The sequence below is a fragment of the Sitophilus oryzae genome, unplaced genomic scaffold, assembly GCF_002938485.1.
Source record: "Sitophilus oryzae breed Bouriz unplaced genomic scaffold, Soryzae_2.0 scaffold_467_pilon_pilon, whole genome shotgun sequence".
In the NCBI taxonomy this organism is placed as follows: domain Eukaryota; kingdom Metazoa; phylum Arthropoda; class Insecta; order Coleoptera; family Curculionidae; genus Sitophilus; species Sitophilus oryzae.
This window is the reverse complement of record NW_022147048.1, coordinates 2,438,073-2,460,810: the sequence shown is the minus strand read 5'-3', so window position 1 is coordinate 2,460,810 and position 22,738 is coordinate 2,438,073. Positions and strand designations below refer to the sequence as shown.

The 22,738-nt window shown below is 34.1% G+C and overlaps 3 protein-coding genes across 4 annotated transcripts; 1 reads left to right on the top strand and 2 right to left on the bottom strand.

The window, feature by feature from the left end:
* Positions 1 to 573: 573 nt before the first annotated feature.
* On the bottom strand, positions 574 to 1,492 carry LOC115886093 (peroxiredoxin-5, mitochondrial). The gene is made up of 4 exons (XM_030905142.1): positions 1,329 to 1,492; positions 1,131 to 1,265; positions 869 to 1,078; positions 574 to 779 (listed from the first exon to the last, which is right to left on the bottom strand). The coding sequence occupies exons 1-4, from the start codon at positions 1,431 to 1,433 to the stop codon at positions 666 to 668; spliced, it is 564 nt and encodes a 187-aa protein (XP_030761002.1). The 5' UTR covers positions 1,434 to 1,492; the 3' UTR covers positions 574 to 665.
* Positions 1,493 to 2,209: 717 nt separating this feature from the next.
* LOC115886092 (RNA-binding protein Rsf1-like) lies at positions 2,210 to 3,563 on the bottom strand. The gene is made up of 2 exons (XM_030905141.1): positions 3,407 to 3,563; positions 2,210 to 3,076 (listed from the first exon to the last, which is right to left on the bottom strand). Exon 2 carries the CDS (start codon positions 3,064 to 3,066, stop codon positions 2,479 to 2,481), a length of 588 nt encoding a protein of 195 aa, XP_030761001.1. The 5' UTR covers positions 3,067 to 3,076; positions 3,407 to 3,563; the 3' UTR covers positions 2,210 to 2,478.
* Positions 3,564 to 4,712: 1,149 nt separating this feature from the next.
* On the top strand, positions 4,713 to 10,155 carry LOC115886085 (caprin homolog). 2 transcript variants are annotated; one of them, XM_030905133.1, is made up of 7 exons: positions 4,713 to 5,029; positions 5,411 to 5,546; positions 5,632 to 5,830; positions 5,893 to 6,097; positions 6,161 to 6,269; positions 6,322 to 6,587; positions 9,705 to 10,155. In XM_030905133.1, exons 1-7 carry the CDS (start codon positions 4,883 to 4,885, stop codon positions 10,137 to 10,139), a joined length of 1,497 nt encoding a protein of 498 aa, XP_030760993.1. In that variant the 5' UTR covers positions 4,713 to 4,882; the 3' UTR covers positions 10,140 to 10,155. The 2 variants fall into 2 exon arrangements, with proteins under 2 accessions (XP_030760993.1, XP_030760992.1); XM_030905132.1 differs by having other exon boundaries at positions 5,893 to 6,103.
* The last annotated feature ends 12,583 nt before the right edge of the window (positions 10,156 to 22,738 follow it).

The window sequence follows — 22,738 nt, the reverse complement described above, 5'->3', positions numbered from 1 at the left end:
AAATCTTCATTTGAGCTGTCTAACGAGTTTAACAGTTTATTAATAAAGTACTTTTCAATATTAAACTCCATTGAAAAGAAGAAGCAAACGTAAAAGCAGAGAATAGGTACATTAAAAATGCATAAAAGATAAATTTTATAGTAGAGGTATTGAAATTTAGCAAACGTCAACATTTGATGTTTCCAGTATTTTACCAAACCGTTCCGTATCAAACCGATATTTTTCAGGAACTGCTCTTTACCGTAGTTTACCGGTGTGATTCGCCTGGTTTTGCAACGGAATACAGCCTTAATATATAATTTTTACTTTAATTTTTTTAAGGAAGTAAGTACCGTATGATCGAATAAAAACGGCGTCAGCGATGGCTATGAAATGAAGATCGCTGTCATTTTATATGTAAATTTATATGGGAAATGTCATCGATCGTCATTTCCCAGCCAACTGGACGCCGTTTTTATTCGATCATACGGTATTATTATTACCTCTTTATCATAATATTGCATGAACATTCATTTACACATGTAGCAAGTATATTATACCTTGTTATATGTGTACATATTTTTTGTACTCATCTTTTCTTCTGTAAAATTAAGAATGGAGTTAGCAGTTTAACACATTTCACCAACGATTTGAACTTTTGCTCTCAAACATTTAAAAAATCCCAATTACAACTTAATTTTATCAGCTAAGGAACATGATAAGCCGGTACCATCTGGCTCAACTTGTAGAGATGTAATTTTTCCATTTTCAACAACCATAGAGTATCTCTTGCTACGTACCTGCCAAGAGAAAGACAAGTAGTTAACATATATTTAGACATGCAAAGTATAGGTTTCTTCTGATGTAAAAAAATTAAATTACTACTTACACCGCCTAAAGGAGCGATATCAACAGTCAAATCCAGAGCTCGAGCTAACGCTGCCGAAGGATCAGCTAATAGCCTGACTTTACCTGCAGTTTGCTGATCTTTTGCCCATGCAGACATTACAAAAGGATCATTAACAGAGACACATACAATTTCACTGACGCCTTGCTGTTTCAGTTCTTCAGCTTTTGATACATATCCTGGAAGATGTGTCTAAAATCATAAGATTATCAAAAAATATGACTTTCGCGTCTATACTAAACACCTTTGAACAACCAGGAGTAAAAGCTCCAGGAACTGCAAAAAGTACTACTTTTTTGCCCTTGGCGAGATCTGCTAGATTGACCTTGTTTGTGGGTAGATCTTCGAAAAGATCCACATTTGGAAGTACATCGCCGACCTTACAAAAACGGATGTTATTAGATTGTTATGTAATGCGAATTCTATTTATCTATATGCTTACCTTTACCATGCTTGCTGTCGATGTCTGGAAATATCTGTTACAACTAGATAATAATTTAACGGATCCTATATGACTTCTGCACAATGCGATACTTTTTGCAATCATTTTTATATGACCTTTAAATATAAGGTTATGATTATGATGTGCTTATGCGCTATCAGTTCAAAACAAAAACAAGTTACAAGGTCGAAATCACACCATGAATCACACAATCACGCACAATCACACAATCACCATTCCGACAGGATGAAAATAAAAAAAAACGGCATCCCAGTGACTTTTTAAATAAAATTCGGATGATCAGTTTTATAACAAATAAAAAAAAAGAATCAGGGTACCAAGTAAGAATCAGTTTACTTTTGAAAGTCACTCTATTGAAAATGATGTGTACGCTCGTGTACACCCTGTGTATTAATTCATAATTAATCTCACTGGCTTCCACACTTAATTAAATCTTGAATTTATACTAAATTCTATATTTAATTTAATTCAGTGCATTTCATATACAGGGTTGTGCACCTTCGTTGGAAAGAGGAAATACCATAAAAATTTTAAACTGAAACTGTGTTGTATTTTTTTTATTCTAAGAACCTGTTCCGAGTCTTTGCTACCCCGTGGATCCTATAGAGAAGTCGAAATATACTTTTTAAAGGTCCATTTTAGTTTTAAGATGCAGTTTTTCGAAAATTATTTAAAATCGGTTGGACATTTGTATTTACCATACACAGAACTTGAAAACCTACAACTTCGCAAAAAAAATCAGCAAAGGAGCCAATATTTGTACACTTCAAAATTTGCATACTATTTCCTATTTCCAACAAAGATACCACCCGATATATATTATCAGATATTAACATTTTAAGATGTCTAAAAAATCAATATAAAAAACCTTTCAAATTTTATTTCTGCTAATTACAAAATATTCAGTCAAAAGAAATATGATTTTACTAATGAAGAACTACTTGACAATAATTCAATTATACTCCAATAGAAACATGAAAATTAACATATTCCATTAATACATAATCAGAACAGTGTTACTTTATGTCAATAATGCAGTATTGACTGATATAACATAAATCACAGGCTTTACAATAAAAGCAAATACAAACAAAAAAAGAGAATATAGGTAATCTTAGTAATATAGTATTCAATGCCTCTGGCCTCCAGACATTGGCGATCTTGATCTGTAGTTCTGATTGCCTTCAAATCTTCTTGGGGGCCCTCCTGCTCCTCTGCCACCTTCCCTATCATATCCATCGCTCCTTCTGTTGAAATCTCTGCCTCCGAAGCGACTGTCATCACGAGGGCCCCTGAAATCCCCACCTCTACCTCCATCAAAATATCTTCCACCTCCACCACCACGTCCACCTCTGGGACTGCCTCGAAAGCCTCTTCCTCCGTCTCTTCCAAAGCCGCCAGAGCCTCCACGGCCTCCTCCACCCCTTCCACCTCCCCGAAACCGTCCTCCTCCTCTGGAACGCCCTTTTGCAATTTCTACTCTTAACTTTGAGCCAAGGAAATCTATTCCGTTCAAGTTATCACATGCATTTTCGGCATCAGACAAGTTAACAAAAGTAACAAATGCAAATCCTGGTGGGTTCAGGGCTATCCACACATTATCAAGCTTACCAAACTTTTCAAATTCCCCTTCGAGATCTTCTTTCTTCACTGTCTCACTCAATCCTCCAACGTATACTCTGGCTCCTCTATCTGAACTTCTGTCTCTGTCGCCCATGTCGATGATTCTGTGAAATACGGATATATTTGTCGTTGGTTTCATGCGTTAAAGTATGGGCAAATGTAATTTTTGTAATACCAATAATGCTCGAAGTATAAGAGGGTTTAATATGAAACATTTTTAGATCTTCGTTAACGATATATAACTAAAAAAACTGAAGAGATATTTTAAATTCGAGTGTTGTGCTTGCAAATCACACTTATGAAATGTACGTAGTGTTTTGCGACAGGAAAGCAAAATGTCGGGAGGCGTTTGTTATAAAATATTTATCGAATATTGGCAGCAAGGTATTACGAAGAAATCGTGGAACGTAGGTCAAATTTTTTCTATTAGTTACCAAATTTCGCAGCAGAAGACTGAAGATCGTAGAATTTCGACACTTTGCTGCTTCAAACGCCTCAAATATCTGGAAATTAGTGTCAAGTAAAATATGCCGCCAAGATGAAGGCAAGCGTCGCTTCGCAAATAAATCGATGAAATGATACGCCGCACCGCCGCACGCCGCACGTCGCATAAAAAAGCGGATATCCGTCAAGGAGGATAAGTTTTATGTCTGTGGTTTCAAGCCAAGAATTAATCAGGGATGAGCATGGTTCGGAAAACTACATGTTACTTTTAAAAACTACATAAACTACATTACATGTAGTTAATGTAGTTTATGTAGAGGGTGTAGTTTATGTAATCTATGTATGTAACTTTCTAATATCAAAGGTTTGAGGTGAGGTTACAATAAGTTGAAGCTTTAGAAAACACAATGTATTTAAGAAAACAGAAGAAATATGGCTTTAAATATAATATTCATAATATCAATAGGTAGTTTATTAATGTAGTTTTCATGTAGTTAATGAACGGGAAAAGACGTAGTTTTTGAAGAAAAACTACACGTAGTTAATTAGGTAAATTACGTCTTTATTAGGTAAATTAACTATTTCCGAACCCTGGGGATGAGTCTTGATTTTGAATTTAAAAGAGGAAAGGAAACAATCATCCGGCCGTATTGTCCTGGCAGCTTAGGCCCTAAAACCAATTAAGAAAGAAAGAAGATTTTTCTACTCCTTTTATTTTTTTTTCCTTCTCGTATATTTAGTTCAGATGTTCCCTCTATAACTCCAATTACCCTCCAATCTCTAATTTTAGTAAACGCAGGTAGTACCATACATAGATGAAAAAAGTACCACGTTACTAGGCCGGATAGTCCTAGTAGCTTATGACCCTCTTCCCAGCACTAAGTTTTGAATATGACCAGAATATGATAAGAGAATTTAAAAAGTCACATCGGTAAAGGTCAAGGCGAAAGGTTTGGTAAAGGTGTGGATCTGTGGATTCCGTGGCTGACCTTGAAGCCTATATTTTTTGCTGCATTTGATCATCGATTCTACGGGTAAAAGTAACCTTAATCAACGTTAATATTAGACTAGCTAGGAAACGGCCATTAATAAATTACTCAAAGTAATTAGATATGCCATATATCTACTCTTTGGTTTTTACGAAGTACGCGGGGTACTGGTTTTGTGTTTTATAAACATTAAAAACAACTAGTTAAATTTCTTTTAAAAATTTAAAATTGCCGCGTTATAAATTTAAAGTTTCCGCTTTTCACGGTTTTGCCCACCAATAGAAATTTGTAAATGGCTGTTTCGCTGTTTCCGCTGCTGTCATTCATTGTCGGCTTTTCGATGGAAAGCAAGTTCTTCGTATTTTTATAGCGATTTTCGGCATTATACAAGGAAAAGCACATTGTAGTTGTGGCAGAACAGCGTTTTCCTTTTAAGAGTGTTTTTAGTTTACTAAAATAGATCTCCAAAGGGAAATAATGCCTTCTGCAGCCAGTGTCAAAATTGACAAACAAATTTCCTCAGCCGAAAATGCACTGACTGATACTGGAAATTCTACAGTTACACCGCTTCGACAGGCTATCACAATAATAGAACATAAAATAAGGAATTTGGAAAAAAGAAAGGTAAGGTTGTGGGTCATAGCCTATATAGTTTTTTTCCTTTTGTTTAATATTCATGTCCAATAAAAAAATAACTTCTTTTGACAAAACAATTCGTAGCCCTGGAATTTTCTTACCTTTTACTTTGAACAGAATTACTTATACAAAGATTTATATCACGTGACGGATAACTTATAATTTAATGTGTAAATATTATAACTATGCAATACTTATACTATAAAGAACCTTTCATTTCATGATTCTATGTAATCAACTAACTTTCTTAAATATTTGGCTTAATTACTGAAGTGGGCAAATATAAATCAGCTATACAGTGATTGTATGAATTGAAAACATTAAGAACCATGCATATTACCATTCATATGATGATTATTTTTCATTTAGGTCAAATTAGAATCATACAGAGATTTGCAAAATGCTGGAAAAGAACTGAACTCTGATCAAAAGACTGCTCTTGCTAAGATAGATGAAGTTGTGCAAACTTTGGATTTTGCAAGGGATTTATATAAACAGTTCCTAGGTTTGTAACAATAATAGAATTGTTATTTTGCATACAAGAGAGCATACAATTTACATTAATTGATATGAAATATTATTTTGTTTAGGTATTGCTTCGAGTTCTGAGAAAGAAGCAAAAAAACAGGCTAAACGTGAAGCATCTTTGAAAAATCAAGCAGAGTTAGCTAGACTCAGAGAAATTCTTTTAGTACAGGATGCTCTAAATCAAATGGGAAATGAGAATGTCCGAGATGATTTTCTTAATGGTAGAAATGGAGCTGCCCAATTGACTGAATGCGATCTTAAGTATGCTAATAAAATGTACTCATTACTTTTTATATATACTGTAACATTTTTCTACATTTAAGATTATTAGATGACTTGTATCCTGAGGTAACTCCCAAACATGAAGCTGGCAATCCGACAGCTTTTACAAATGAAGTTCAGGCTGCTGCCGAACATTTATTAGCTGTGGTCGATGGCAAACCAAAAGAAATATTTGGTGGAACTTACAGTCAGGTGAAAGAGATATTAGGAAAAATCCACGAAAGTGGATACTTTGATCAAACTCAGGTGAATGTAATAGCTCTAATATTGGAAAAATTATCTCATTTTAATTAGAATTTTATTATACAGGAGGCGCTGGTCGAAGAAGGAAGCTCTGAGGTTCCTGCGGAATGTCTGGTACAGTCTCTGGACCACTCAGATCCCCTAACAGAAGCATCCCAAGATAATCAGCTATCAGGTGAGTTCTAGTTTTTACAATACGTTTCTTGTGCTATATCCTTTACTTTTAGCTACCATTGAGAGTATTACAATCGAATCTACCAACCACCCGGCGCTTCACGGCGCGACTCCTGTCAAATCAGCAACCGAGCCTCCTGTTGCTACTCTTCCCTCACAGCAAGTTGTACCGCCTCAAGTACCGAGGGTAATAGACACAGTGGGGGTGGCTCTACAGGGACCACCACAGGAAATATTTTATCAGCAACCACCGCAACCGCAACCACCTAGGCCTATAGCTGAAATGTTGGGTGGTACTGGAAGTTTTTTCTTTTTGCAGGTTAGTAACTGAGCCTATTCATCTTTGAATAAGTAGACTAAGGAAGGAGCATAATGCTATCCATGTATTCATGCATGGTGGGCGGAAAAAGGACTCTAGAGTGGGGATCCTTGACAGTTCTGTTCGACAATTCATTTGACACATTTGAATTTGATTTGAAATTTTGTGGATTTGTCAGTCTTTACGGAGCTTATTTTATGTTATTTATTATTTATTCTACTACTGATAGTTGTATAAAGCTAGTAAATCTAGATGGCAGTGACACTATCGCGATTTATCGAAAAAGACTCTAAAATAGTTGGTTGTGTAGCGTGCGGTAGATCTCGGCAAAAATCGAGTGAAATAATGGAACAACTTTTCGCTAGTAAGTGACTATATAATATACATACGTGTAGTAAACCGATCATTTATGAAATTCACTTAAATTAACTAAATTATATATTTTTCTTGCATTTTAGCTTTTATTTATTACTTGTCAAAGATTAGATGTCAAAGAATTTAGATATGTTAATTTGACTTACCTGCTTCAGTAGCGTATCGGATGTTTGTGTTAATAAATACTTATTATAACTTATCTATTTTTATTAGAATTATATATCTTTATAACAATTTTAAAAACTACGAACATTTATTCACAACATAAAATAAAACAACAAGTTATTGAGTCTACCCCACGTCTACCCTACATCATAGTTTTACATTTTTTAAATAAAATTAGAAGGACACTGATAAACCAGAATTTAAGTCGGCCATATTTGAGGCCCATCGCGGTGTACCTAAGATTTTTGATATGCTCCTTCCTTAGTCTTCTTATTCAAAGCTATTCATTGACCTACCTATTGATTATTTATTATTATTATTACCTATCGATGACTAAAAAAAAATCTTTTTTATCTTTTGAAATGAAAGTTATTTTACAGAGTTTCTTGTAAACGATCTAAGTCGACTGGCTGTCTAATGAATAGACCGAAAATCTGAAGTCGTTCTTAAGAAAATAAATGAAAACAAAAAAGTCCAGAATAAAAATCCGCACTTTATTTTTAATACGTCACACCTAGCATGTTGAAAAGCGGCAACATGGCCGGGCCACCATGCTGACCCACCACCACCTCCACACAAGGCCATTCAACCTTTTCCAATATGGCGGAGATAGAAGTGCTTTATTTGGCGCGTATTTTAAAACCTGTTTTATTTCCAAATAGACATTTTTCACGGGTTAGATTACGTAATATTTCACTATTTTTTTAATATACAGGGTCTAAAGCTCTCCACATAAGTATGGAATTTTTTGTATTATTACTTTTCTGAAAACATCAGTTAGTTACTTTTTATAAAAAGGTCTGCTATCTCCGAAAATAGGTAGGTAGTGTACTAGTGTGCAAATATTCAAACTTGAGGTAGCATATATAGGGTGTTGAAAATACTCGGAAAAAGAAATAACCAGAAATATGTGACAGAAAATAGCAATATAAACTAAATATTCAATTGCAAACACTCACCTACCATAGTTTAGAATTTACTGCACGTTTGATAAATATATACTGTTATGGACAGTATAGGAAGTTACTTGTCTTAGTAAAAGCCTTGGTAAATGCTTTTGGAATTATAAACTACACTGGCTTGGGTAAAAAAATATGGAATATTTTATTCCTATGTTTTGCAGCATTACACAAATGGGAATAAATTTAAACTATAATAGGTTAGGATAACTAAAATATAATATGTGTTTCAAGATTTTATATAGAAAAAAAAAACTAAATATCTTTTTATAACATCATTCCTTTTTTTTGCATAGTTCTTCAATAAAATATAGGATAATCTGAACAAGATGGATTTAGTAATAAATTCTGACGTATGTGAAGGGCAATTGTGACCTAAAAAAAGACTTACATCCAGGCCATTTATATTTTCAAATGTGAATGTTGTCAATATCTTTCTGTGATCTTTTTGATGTAAAAAGCTTGATTATTCTTCCAATATTTTACTTATAGTGAGGTAAGTGTAAGCAGTAGCCATACCTACATCCTCCCTAGGGTAACAGAGGCTTTGGCCTTTGGCCTTTTTGAGGCATATTTAATGCACTTCTTACCCGAGAACTACTAGTAGGAGTGAAATTATCTCTTTTAATAGCTGTCAACCATCTTTTACGAAGCTCGTCATTTTTGGGGAATATAAAAGCAGAAACCTTGGAACCCCCTCTATAATTCTCGTGACAATTTGGAACCAGAGCATGTAAAAGGAATTCTACAATAAAATGTTAATACCTACCCTTTAGTACCTATCTTTTGATTATTGTAAGTAACCATTAAGTACTATGCAGACTGGCGGTGAAGGCTTTTTACTCATTTAGGTCTAATATCTTGATAAATACTTCTAGTTCTTACTTTAAAATAATTAATAAGTTTGAAGTTCCCTATGTGGAATGTCTGGTTTGGATTTTTATTACACTGTTATTTTATCACAAATTTCTGATCACACCATACACTGAACACTAAGAACTAAACAAACGTGTTGCAGAAGCACAACAAACTAGAAATAATTAATTATTTCTGGTATGCAATCGGAACGAGAAACCACTACCGGCTTTTCAGGTTAAAGGTAAACAATTTAATAATGCGCTGCCTTCGCCGCCATATTTGCCTTGCTCATATCATGTTTAATTAGCCTTCAGTTGTGGTGGTGCTGGTCAAATCAAATCGCAACGTTGCCAGTTGTTGGCTGGCGCACGAGCACGGTTCTGCAATGTGATTGGGCGTATTTTTCATACGTCATCAATTGGCGCTTTAAAATTATTTCAAATTAAAGCAATTTTGAGGGCCTATAAAAAATTATTCAATGTCATAGAACAATTTTTTTGGATAAATATACTGAAAATAGTCTTCTATATCAGATTTTGTCCTTGAATTGGGTATTTTATTTTTTGTGAAATAGACCATTATTTTGAAAATTTAAATGGTTTCTATTGAAATAAAAAAAATCTGATTTTTTTGATTTTTTAAAAAAAATCATGATTTTTTCCAACCCTGGTATTTAATAATTGTCTATTGTTTTTGGTGTGTTGTTAATTTATTAAATCGAATCGTTTGTGATTTTTGAGCGTCTTTTATTTTTTTACAGGAATCTGAAATCGATACTCCGGAACAAATAGCGACTCAAACGTTTACAAATCAGACGTTCGTCGTGCAGCCCCCGGCCCCCATCCCTATGCCGACCCATTTCCCACCGACCCAGCAAATTAATCCCGCTAGTTTACCCCAAGCCGCGCCTACTGGACCCTCGTTAGCGCAGCTCCAAAACAATCCCCTCGTACCGCCCGGCGAGGACCCCGCTCTCGCTCAACAGCTACAGGTTGCAGACGACTTGGACAAGCATCCTGCGAACAGGGTGCCGGCACAACAGAACAGAGGGGCGGCGTTGAACAGTGCCCCACAGCAGGGCTATTATAACAACGGCTATAGTAACCGGTCGAATAGGCCTCCGCAGCAGCAACAGCATTCGAGAAATAACGGGGTACCGCAGCACCAGGGCAGGCTGCCGAATAATAGGCACTAGTAATTGGACCGGCTTTAACACACGTTGTACTTGAGAACAGGCTGTATTAACATTTTTTTTCTCTGGTGTTAGACAGGCTGTCCCAGGCTGAGCGTGCATTGGAAGTTTCGAGAGAACCACAATATCTAGCTCGGAGATTTTAGATATTGTGGTTCTCTAGAAACTTCTAATGCACGCTCAGCCTGGGACACCCTGTATAGGGTGGTCTGAATTGTATTAGGGGAATTTCGGCAGCATGTTCTACCGATAAAACAGGTAAAAAAGTTCGTATAAATTTATGTTCTAAAATGCTTCGTTTCGGAGATGCAGGCACAGATATTTTGAGAAGCATTACTCGCAGCGCTATTTAACGAGAGGCCTTTTTACATAAAAAAAAAACGGTGGCAATGTATATGTTTCCACTCAGTAGTTTTATACAGGTACAGACGAAAAGTTATTACTCTACAAACAACTCCGAAAACATGTACCGGGTGTCCCACTAAAGAACAGCTCTGGGCTGTATCTCGGAAAGTATTACCCTTAGGGGCTGCTAAAAAAAATATTTATAGCTAAAGGGGCTATGAGAAATTGCTGGAAATTATTTTCAAGTTTGTAAAAGGGCCGCTAGGTGGCGCAACTGCTCTGGAAAACAACAAAATAGATTTTTTACAGAATTTTGCCTAGATAATGGGTACTATAAATAATAGCTTCATAATCTTCAGTAAATTTTGGATTTTTTTTTGTTACAACCATTTTCCCATATCTGCTAAAATAAAGTGGTGGGGGAAGGTTAGATCTATCTTTATTTAAATGTTAATAACTCCGGACTGGATGATCAGAATCCAACAAACGAGGGCTCGTTTAAAAGAGCGTTTCTTACTCTATATTGCACCATATAAACAATAATAATAAGCCTTTAAACGTAGACGCTAGGGGGCGCTTTCTTACAATTTAACAAACATAGCGTGTTTTTTCAAAAAAATCAAATACGATAGTATGTGTTATTTTAGCTGATAGTAAAGAGTAGTAAAAGCTTAAAAAGTCAGCGAAAACCGCATCTTGATATCTTCTTTCAAACCGAAGATATTAGCAAAATTATAATAAATACCAAAAAATAAGCCCTTAATTACCTTATTTTTACAATACAGTATCAGTAGCCTTCTTGATTAGGCCCATTCAAACAAAAAATAAGATAGAAACAGTTAGTTTATTTTAAAATCGACGAAATACCAGAATACCATAATACCAGATGTATTAATATCTAATAATTAAGATATTAATAATAGTGAACAAGAAACGATGATTCAGTGAAGTCATAGTAGGCTTTGGAAAAAAGTTGCTTTTGACGTAATAGTATAAACGTCAAATTGTTATTAGATCAACATTCTGACAGTCTTTTATCTTTTGATTGCTTTTTCAAAATGCAAACAACCTCAACTATTTCAAATAATAAAGGCATTTTGAAAAAGCAATTAAAAGATAAAAAACGCTGATAAGAATCCAACTATTACGTCAATAGTATAAACGTCAAATTGTTATTAGATCAACATTTTGATAGTCTTATCAGCGTTTTTTATCTTTTAATTGCTTTTTCAAAATGCCTTTATTATTTGAAATAGTTGAAGTTGTTTGCATTTTGAAAAAGCAATCAAAAGATAAAAGACTGTCAGAATGTTGATCTAATAACAATTTGACGTTTATACTATTACGTCAAAAGCAACTTTTTTCCAAAGCCTACCATGACTTCACTGAATCATCGTTTCTTGTTCAGTGTTAATATCTTAATTATTAGATATTAATACCTCTGGTATTATGGTATTCTGGTATTTCGTCGATTTTAAAATAAACTAACTGTTTCTGTCTTATTTTTTGTTTGAATGGGCCTAATCAAGAAGGCTACTGATACTGTATTGTAAAAATAAGGTAATTAAGGGCTTATTTTTTGGTATTTATTATAATTTTGCTAATATCTTCGGTTTGAAAGAAGATATCAAGATGCGGTTTTCGCTGACTTTTTAAGCTTTTACTACTCTTTACTATCAGCTAAAATTACATATACTATTGCATTTAATTTTTTTGAAAAAACGCGCAATGTTTGTTAAATTGTAAGACAACGCCCCCTAGCGTCTACGTTCAAAGGCTTATTATTATTGTTTATATGGTACAATATAGAGTAAGAAACGCTCTTTGAAAACGAGCCCTCGCTTGTTGGATTCCGATCATCCAGTCTAGAGTTATTAATATTTAAATAAACACAGATCTAACCTTTCCCCACCACTTGATTTTGGTAGATAGGGGAAAATGGCTTTAACAAAAAATATTCAAAATTTACTGAAGATTATGAAACCATTACTTATAGTACACCTTGTCTAAGCAAAATCGTGTAAAAACTCCATTTTCTCATTTTTTGTTGCAGTTGCGCCCCCCTAGCGGTCGTTCTACAAACTTGAAAATAATTTCCAGCAATTTCCCATAGCCTCTTTAGTTATATATTTGTGGGACACCCTGTACATAGGTGGTGGCCACTACAGGTCTATCAAAATCAAATTTCTTATATCCAAAAAGTCGTATCGTTTTGAAGAACTCGAAATAAAAATGAAACTTCTACACCCTGTATCTCCGACGCTAAGCATTTTTGGACATAAATTTTTAAAAGTTTTTTTAACTTACTTTTGTCTGCGGTATATGCTGCTAAAGTTTCCCGAATACCTTTCGGACCACACTTTATATGTTGTATCTATTGGCCAAATTAGATTTAGCTGGTGTTCTTCATGGTACAAAGAAAACAAGGTATGATCGATAGCGGCTCCAATTTCGTTAAGTTTGCGCATACCACCTGTGACGTCATACGCCATACAAAAAAATATCCATATTGGCTGGTTTGGCCACTTGCCACTAATAAAAAAAGACCTAAAATAGGGAAGAATTAGGACATAACCCAAAAAGTTATGTCAAATCATCGAGCTTGACATTTGAAAAATTATTTTCACATTTATGGTGGGTTCATACAACCAAATAAAATAAAATAAGAATAAAATAAAATAATATAAGAAAGTTGGTTATATGGGATACCGTACATGCCGTTCATACAGCCAAATAAAATAACAAATAAAATAAGAAGTCTTTATCTTTTAACTTCTTGTTTTATTTTATGTGAAAACGGCTTTGCGCCCGCTTAATTCTAACCTACAAATATTTTCAGTTTGGATTTAATTTATTTTATAATTTCACATAAGTATAATGTATAATATAGTAGGCAACGAATAAATAAATATACTATAAATAGTAAAATTACTATAAACAATCGTAAAAGTTAACTTCTTTCCAGCCTCATCGTACTGCGCATGAGCAAATATATATTTCTTATTTTATTTTATTTGACTGTATGAACGCACACAAATAAGAATTCCTTATTTCTTATTTTATTTTATTCTTATTTTATTTTATTTGGCTGTATGAACCCACCATTATTGTGTCATCTGTTTGACAATTTGAAATTGGCGCGCGGAACTTGCCGACCAATGGTGGCGTTTATCCTGTGACGTAGTGACCAACCTGCGCAATATCATACCTTGTATTCTTTGTATCATGGGCGTTCTTAAATACTTGTATTCCAATGTAAACATTTTTTGTTTTAGAAAAATAAAGTATATTTAATTTGAAATGTAAAATGGCTTTAATCCTAAATTACCTATATGATGTAACAAAAGTAAGTTTTTAAATATTTTGGGGTTATCATATGATCAAAATAAAAGGCGTTAGAGATAGCTTGGAACATGAAAATCGTCGTCATTTTATGTGTAAAATTAGATAGCACTTTTTTTAAGATATATAACAGATATCGTTATTTTTAATCTTCTGCTGTTAAAATAACTAGATATCTGGTTGCTAGAGAAAAAAACAAAATTTGTTTAATATGGAAAAAACGGCGTCACCATATAATTTTACATAAATATAAAATCTTAGTGATCTTCATTTCCAAGGCTACTTGACGCCGTTTTTTTTTTATCCTTTGGTACTTAAAAAAAATTGTTTAATATATTTTTATATTCTATCACACTAACGCTAATTTGGCCAGCAATAAATTTGACATTTAAGCTAAGCTTATTATTATGATACGTTTTGAAGAGTGGACAGTACCACAATTCATCCGGAATTTTTGCTGTTCAATAATTTCTTCAACGCCTCAAGCAGGATGATATTGACCACTTGAAGAAACACTGATATAGAGAATACCGGTACACATAAATTATTTTTACAGATTGTACAAGGTGAGCCAGCTATGAAGTTCCATGTTTCATTTGTTTTGGGAATCAGGAAAAAAATGGTAAATAGAATGGTTTTAGGGGACGCAACTTAAAGCCGCGTCCAAGCTACTCGAACAAAATGTTCGCGAACGTATATAATTAAACAGATACTAAGTGAAAATTGTGAGATAGGTAGATTTATAAATAATAAAGCCAACAAGTACAGGGTGGGTCAAATTCGACGCTTTTAAATGGAAACACCCCTTTCTATAGGAGATAGACAAAAACTAATATCGGTGTCTGGAGCTCAATTTTTGTCAAAAACATGATGGTGAAAACCGCATATCGATATCTGTTACTGTTTCGGAGTTACGGGGTGTTTTTCAAAAATATGCATTTTTAACAAATTGCTGTAACTTTTTTGCTATGGAAAATTTTGTATTTTTATGGAAACATTTCCAAAGCACCTTTTTACGTAGAATTTAATGGTTTAACTATAATTTTTTTAAAATTAATAATTTAAGAATTATCAACAGAAAATTTGATTTTTTATACGAGACACCCTGTATATCTTTAATTTATTGAAAAGAATTTAAAATTACCTTTCCAAAAATATAAGACACTTGATATTTTGCTCGATTCCTCTTCGAGATATAGAGTATACAAAAATTCGCCCGCTTTAATTAAGTAGGCTTTGAATGGCACCGGCTGTAATGCAAAAAAATTCTAGCTGTGAGCATCAATTAAAACGAAAATAATATTTGCTATGAGAGATGCAGAATTTTATAACAATTTAAAATATATTTAACCAACATCAACACATTTAAACTATATCTGATAACAATAAAAATAAATAGCAAACCAAGACATGAGATTTTGCTGCAGGTATTCGACCATCTTCTGTTATGGACAGACGGGGCCGTTTCTGAACATTTCTCGCGGAATTCCTTAACTCGGTGGGGGTGAGAGAATCCCTCTCATAACTGCTAAGTACTTCTAATTCTTGTCTAGATTATACGGAAGAATAAAGAACCTTTATTCTTCCGCAAATATATCCATCGGATTAGATCCATGGGCACTAAGTCAGGTGGCCTCGACGGCCAACGGCTGGGATCCTGGTTAGCTATTCAATTATTCTTGAAATTGGCTGCAAAATTTTGCTGATAACTTCAGCGTTCTGAGGCGGTGCCTCTTCTTGCTGGAAAAATATGTTTTCGAGTTCCATTAAGGGCATATCATCAATAAGGGGTCCAAAGCCTACTCGTTAAAAGTGGCGAACTTTTAAAAATTCTGTATTTCGAAGGGGAATATAACAAAATATCAAGTGTGCTATATTTTTGGAAAGGTAATTTTAAATTCTTTTCGGTTAATTAAAAATATAGAGGGTGTCCCAAATAAAAAATCAATTTTTCTGTTGATAACTTTTAAATTATTAATTTTAAAAAAATTATACTTATACCATTAAATTCTACGTCAAAAGGTGCTTTGGAAATGTTTTCATAGAAATGCAAAATTTTCCACAGCAAAAAATTTACGGCGATTTGTTAAAAATGCACATTTTTGAAAAACACCCCGTAACTCCTAAACGGTAACAGATATTGATGTGCGGTTTTCACCATCATATTTTTGGTGAAAATTGAGCTGCAGACACCGATATTAGTTTTCGTCTATCTGCTATAGAAAAGGGTGTCTCCATTTAAAAGCGTCGAATTTGACCCACCCTGTACAGCTAGCCAAGGCCTATTAAGGAGCGCCGAACGGCTAGCTTGTACGCCAGAGCGTGCGTCTGCCTATGCTAGAGCGAACGGCGTGCATTTCGGCGGACATTGTACCGGACACTTGGAAAGGTCTCATTTAATTTCGGGCGTCCATCTGTGATTTTTATTTTTTACCGAGTATTCGACAATGGGGGACGCAGTTATTGACTGGGATCGTGAAAAACATTTACAACTAATTTGTTTACACAAAGAAAAGATTTTATAATTTTAATTTTATTGTGGGTTGAGTGTGAATAGCTATGTAGCTAGACTTCGTCCATATAATTTCATTTTTGTTAATAAAGACCTTTATGATTATTTTTATTAAAAACCGGAATTATTATGGGATTCTGAAATTAAAAATTACTACTTAATAGGAAGTTTCACACCGGAAATGAAATTTTACCATTACATTTTTAGAAATAAATATACCGGGTGTTTCTGAAAAGTAGTTCACTTCTATAACTTTTTTAATTTTTTAGTTAAAAAACGAGATTTGGTATGTTAGTGTAGGACATAAATCAGGATTGATCGACGTTTTCATTTATTTTCGGTCACTACCTATTTCACCGGAAATGACAACAACTTTTGATTTAAATGGTACCCTCGGTATTTTTTACCGTATATGATAGAAAATGACATTCTAAATAGAATGATATATTATATGTCAACTTTTGACATTTTCAATTTAAAAATAGCCATAAATAAACGTAACGACAATTTTACTCCAAATGTGGTACCAAATTAATCGTAAAAAATGCTTTTTCCAAATATGCTGAGCCAGCCTCATACCATTTGAAAAATTTGAGTTATCATTAAAAATACGATTTGGGCATCTTTTAAGCGGTTATGAAAGGATATGAAAATAAATTACACGATCAAATATGTTTCCAAAGTTCTTTGATTACAAATTAATAGTTTTAACTCAGTCTTGGCACTCTAGACTGAAATTTAAAATGCTATTTTTATTTAATTGGAATTGTCTAAAATTGACGTATGGTATGTCATTCTATTCAGAATGTCATTTTCTATCAAATAAAGTAAAAAAGTACTTAGGATACAATCTAAAAATACAAAGTTGTAGTCATTTCCGGTGAAACAGGAAGCGACCGAAGGTAATTGAATACGTCAATCAATCCCGATTTATGTCATATACTAACAAACCAAATTTCGTTGTTTTAAAAAGTGAGACCATTTTGAGAAACACCTGGTAGGATCGGCTGAAAATGAATACAGGTCTTAAAAATACCCTATAACGAATAATCTACCAAAAGACCCCTGTAACCATCCGTTAAATATAGATTCTTCAACGACAAAAGTTCTTAAACTGTTTACCGGTTAATTTATTTAATAAAATGCTTGCACTCGAAAAAACAGCGACTACCTAAACGCATCCTAGATGTATAGAGCAAACTGGTTGTCGCATTCTTCCCCGCACCTCAGTCCTCGGGACCGATGCGATGGGCTGTGCCGTCGTTTACGACCTGCTGCTACGAGTATATAGTGTGAATTATATATGTTCGAGTAGCTTGGACGCGGCTTAAGATTACTTTAGAGTGTGGGAAATATAACATTTTTTGTTGTCTTGTTTTCAAAACCAATTTTAAATTGTGGAAAATAGCATTCTGGAAAATAATTCTGTTTAACATTTTTATTCGTATTTATCAAACCAAACGAAATAATGTTTTTTTTTGTTTGTCGCTAACAGCCTGTACAAATCTAGTTTTGTCAGACAAAATTATTAAAATTTGTAAAACCATTTAGTTTTAAGTTTATCTTCAAGAGTTATCTTAAAAATATTTCAGTTTTTTTTTCATTAAGTTTATATAAAATAATCGAAAAAAAAAGCGTTCATTCGTGTTCATAGAAATCGTGGTATATGATTTAAATAATTTGTATACTTATTACTTATATATAAATATCTTTCAATATCCTGGATATAAAATGACGTAGATACAGCTACGCCATATTTGTAGTATGTCATGATTATCTCTCAATACCTATTTTGCAATTATTGTGAAATACATACATTTTCACCTCATTTTTAGTTTTTTTTTTGGTTGACTACAGTTGGGTCGTGTCGTATACGTATGAAAATATATCATATGATCGAAAAAAAACGACGTAGAGTTGAATTAGGAATGAAAATCGATGTCTGTTTATATCAGAATTTTTTTGGTGATTATTCAATACTATACAAATTTTTAATGTATCAAAATTATTCTATACTGTATTGTCGAGTTAGCTGGCTTGGAAATGACGATCGCAATCATGGATAACAGAGCTAATTTGCCAAAGCATAATTTGCAAGACGAAAAAATTCCGTTTTCCAAATATTAAAATGACGTCCAGCTGACAGTTTCAATAATGGGGTTGACGTACTTGTCGTTTCGAAGCGACTACAACACTATCCTTGGCGCGTGATGGTACTAAAATTAAAGACCTTTTCATCATTTGTTATAGTATTTACGAAGTCAATTGGAATTACAGGGCTTCTTAATTCGTTTATACCGACGATACTCACAATAGCGCTGACAAAGACAGTGCCGAAATTAAGAGTCATAAAGGCTTGTTCTCACAGCTGTAAGAAACATATTTCCAACAGATAATCATGCGCAATAGGGTAAAACGCGTTCGCACAGAAATTTTTGATTGGTTTCCAACCATCCGGCGCATAAAGTATCGGTAATATGTCGATGTATATTTAAATTTAGTTTTATCAGCACTTTAGTTTAAAACAGCACTGAACTGTCTGACTGAACAGAACAATGAAGTGAAAATTTAAGATGTAAGGTTATGGTTCAATACAGTTGCAAAAAGGTAGTGGCTCGACGTCCTACCAACGTAAGAATAAGGAAATCTAAACAACGTTGGAATTAGTAAAACAGACGACGTTTGCATAACGTTGGAATAGGAATTGCCCAACATTGTAACTACTTTGTCCGAATCACCTAAAGATCACTTAAGCAAAAAAGGTTACATTACAACGTTTATTCGACGTCGCAGAAGCTTTTACTTTGTTGTAGTACTAGTTCAACGTCGGCACAACGTTAGAATTTTTTTTTAGAATTTAGAATGAGTGGGAGGGGGGTTAATCACTTCGACCTTACAGATCCATTGTGTCCCTCTTTCTTGAATCATAACTCATCATACAGTCCCAGGGCTTTGACAAAAGCCAGTATCTGGGACGGTTTTATAGAGGGTAGTTCTCCATCTCCAATATCAGTCGTACCAAAATTCATGGCACGAATGGTTGTCATCTCGGCGCACTCAGTGATGAGGTGTACTGGTGTTTCCCCATCTTCCCCACAGAATCTGCATTCGCCGTTTCTTCTTAGTTTCAATCTACTGAGGTGTTCGTTGAGGAGACAGTGTCCTGTTAAAAACCCCGTGACAATCCGAAGATTGTTCTTACTCAGACCCAGGAAGATCTGTGATTTTTCTTCATCATAAGCCCTCAGAAACTTCTTCGAGTGTCTTAGACCATTGGAAAATTTCCATTCCAGGTTGCGGATGGAATCTTCCAAGTTCTTGAGTTCCGCCTTGAGTTGGTTACCACTTGGAAAGCAGAACGGTTCTGGTTCAGTTAGTGGAGTGTTCGCTGCTTTCCTAGCTAGATTATTTGCTTTTTCATTGCCTTCTATCCCTTGGTGAGCAGGCACCCAGTGTAGGAGGACTTTGTTTTCTTTGCCTAATTTATTCAGCTTCTCTATGCATTCTTTGACCAATTTCGAATTGATTGATACTGAGTTGATCGCCTTTAACGCTGCTTGACTATCAGATAAGATGGCTATTTCTTGTTTCCGATAGTTCCTATCTAAGATAAGTTGTACGCATCTCTCGATAGCGTAGATTTCTGCCTGTAGGATACTAGGGTAAGTGCCCATTGGTTCGGAGTAATTAGCTCTCGGCGCAAACACTCCGATCCCTGTTCCCCATATTGGTTTTGGAAGCATCAGTATACCAAGTTATGGTATGGTCTTTTAACTGCTGGGCAAGCGTTTCGCTCTTCCAATCCTTCTTATTGCTCAATACTACATTGACATGTTTGTCAAAGTTGTACGTTCTTGGCATATCGTCCACTGGGAGTTGCAGGAGTCGGCACAACGTTACAACAACGTTTACATTTATTTTAATACCCGAGGTACGGAGCTAACTATTTTTTGTAACTAATCCAACGTTGTGTTTAGTAAACATGTGGTCGCAAGTCGTGAAAATGCTACTTGGGCGAGCGGCTACTGTATATTGATAAAAGCTGTATTACCGAATATTGGACTAAGATTAGGATGTTTCAAGATTTTTCACTCTGTAGATATGTGGCGATATAAATTTTAAAAATATTATTTTAATATAGAGGATGATTCAGGCTTATTTTCACATTAAACTTGTTTTGGAAAAATGGAGTATTGTTTCTTCATTTTCAGAAAACTGTAAAAGAAATCAATGAGCATTTTTTAATTTTTGAGCTTGTGTTTATGTATTTGAAATTTCGCTTTCAAGCTGATATCTTTTTTAAAAGTAATTTCTCTTTTCTTTTATATCTACTTCTCTTTTACATCTTAGACCATCATCCGTATTTCATTAGGGCTCTAACTCACTGACGACCAGGTCGCAACGACCTGGCCGTCGCGTCGGCTGGCCGGATGCATTGCGTTTATAGCTGCGGCCAGATGAACGACCAGTTTCAACAGAGTTGTCAGATTAACAATTTTTTACGTTTTACCAATTAGAAAATATTGTTTCAGAAATGTTAAAATATCCGAGTTAACTAAAAAGCGAAGTTGCTATTCATGACTTTATTAAATGTTCTAATATTACGATGCATTTAAAATATTCTTGGATTTTTCGTTAAATGCTGGTGTGGTAAATGGAGCAAGTAAAATCTCCAACCCCGTTATTTCCATGTTTTTCAAATCCGCGATGCCTGCTATTCCATCAGTCGTTTCATAACAGAATATTCTACATCCTACGTCTATGTAATTTAATATGTGTAGAGTGAGACATGTTACTCGAGAGATTTTCAGCATTATATCAATAAAGGACAAAAATAGAATTGTTTCTAAAGGTGCGTCCAGACTTGAGCATTTTAGCCCGAACGAACCGAGCGCGCACGAACAAGCAGAACAAATAGGCCGAACAAAAAGCATTTCGTACGCGCGACCGACAAAAAGGGAGATATTCTGTTTCTATTTTCTACTGATATGGACTTCTACTGATAAGAGCCATCAGTAGAAGTCCATATCAGATCGACTGGCTCTAAATATAAGCAGGTAGAAAGTTTAGCTTCCAGTTATTTTAATGTTTACAATATAAATTCCTCTTTTTTATTGTTACTGAAAATCTACAACAGTAATTACTTCTATTTTTATGAATGTTTAAGTTACTTTTACTCTTAATTTTTTTTTAAAATAATGTACCTAGTAGAAATATCTTTGAATAAGAAGACTAAGGAAGGAGCATAATGCTATCCATGTATTCATGCATGGTGGGCGGAAAAGCCACCATAAAAGCTCTCTAGGGTGGGGATCCTTGACAGTTCTGTTTGACGATTCATTTGACACATTTGAATTTGATTTGAAATTTTGTGGATTTGTCAGTCTTTACGGAGCTTATTTTATGTTATTTATTATTTATTCTACTACTGATAGTTGTATAAAGGTAGTAAATCTAGATGGAAATTGTGGCAGAACTTAAATTAACAGTGACACTATCGCGATTTATCGAAAAAGACTCTAAAATAGTTGGTTGTGTAGCGTGCGGTAGGTCTTGGCAAAATTGAGTGAAATAATGGAACAACTTTTCGCTAGTAAGTGACTATATAATACATATGTGTAGTAAACCGATCATTTATGAAATTCACTTAAATTAACTAAATTATATATTTTCTTGCATTTTAGCTTTTATCTATTACTTGTCAAAGATTAGATGTCAAAGAATTTAGATACGTTAATTTGACTTACCTGCTTCAGTAGCGTATCGGATGTTTGTGTTAATAAATACTTATTATAACTTATCTATTTTTATTAGAATTATATATTTTTATAACAATTTTAATAACTACCAACATTTATTCACAACGTAAAATAAAACAACAAATTATTGAGTCTACCCCACGTCTACCCTACATCATAGTTTTACATTTTTTAAATAAAATTACAACGACACTGATAAACCGGAATTTAAGTCAGCCATATTTGAGGCCCATCGCAGTGTACCTAAGATTTTTGATATGCTCCTTCCTTAGTCTTCTTATTCAAAGAGAAATATAGTCTAATTAACCCTGTTTGAAAAACGTTAAATTAAATATAATATTTAAAATACAGTTGTCCTCCTTGTACATGACTACAATACAACTAAAAAAAATAATTTAATAAAAAAAACAAGTGGTTGTAGAAAAACTTTAAATATTATTTTTTTTATTTTTTAACATCGAAACTCGAAGGTATAATAACAGGTACCAACCATAAATAGAGTCATATAAAAATGTTTTGAATTTTTACTAGAATTGACCCTTGATAAAAAAAGGGACTAGATTTAAGTTTCCCTTTGATCCAGTCTGTATACTATTTCTTTGGATTTTCTGCACGTGTGCAAAAACTACACTAAAACACTATAT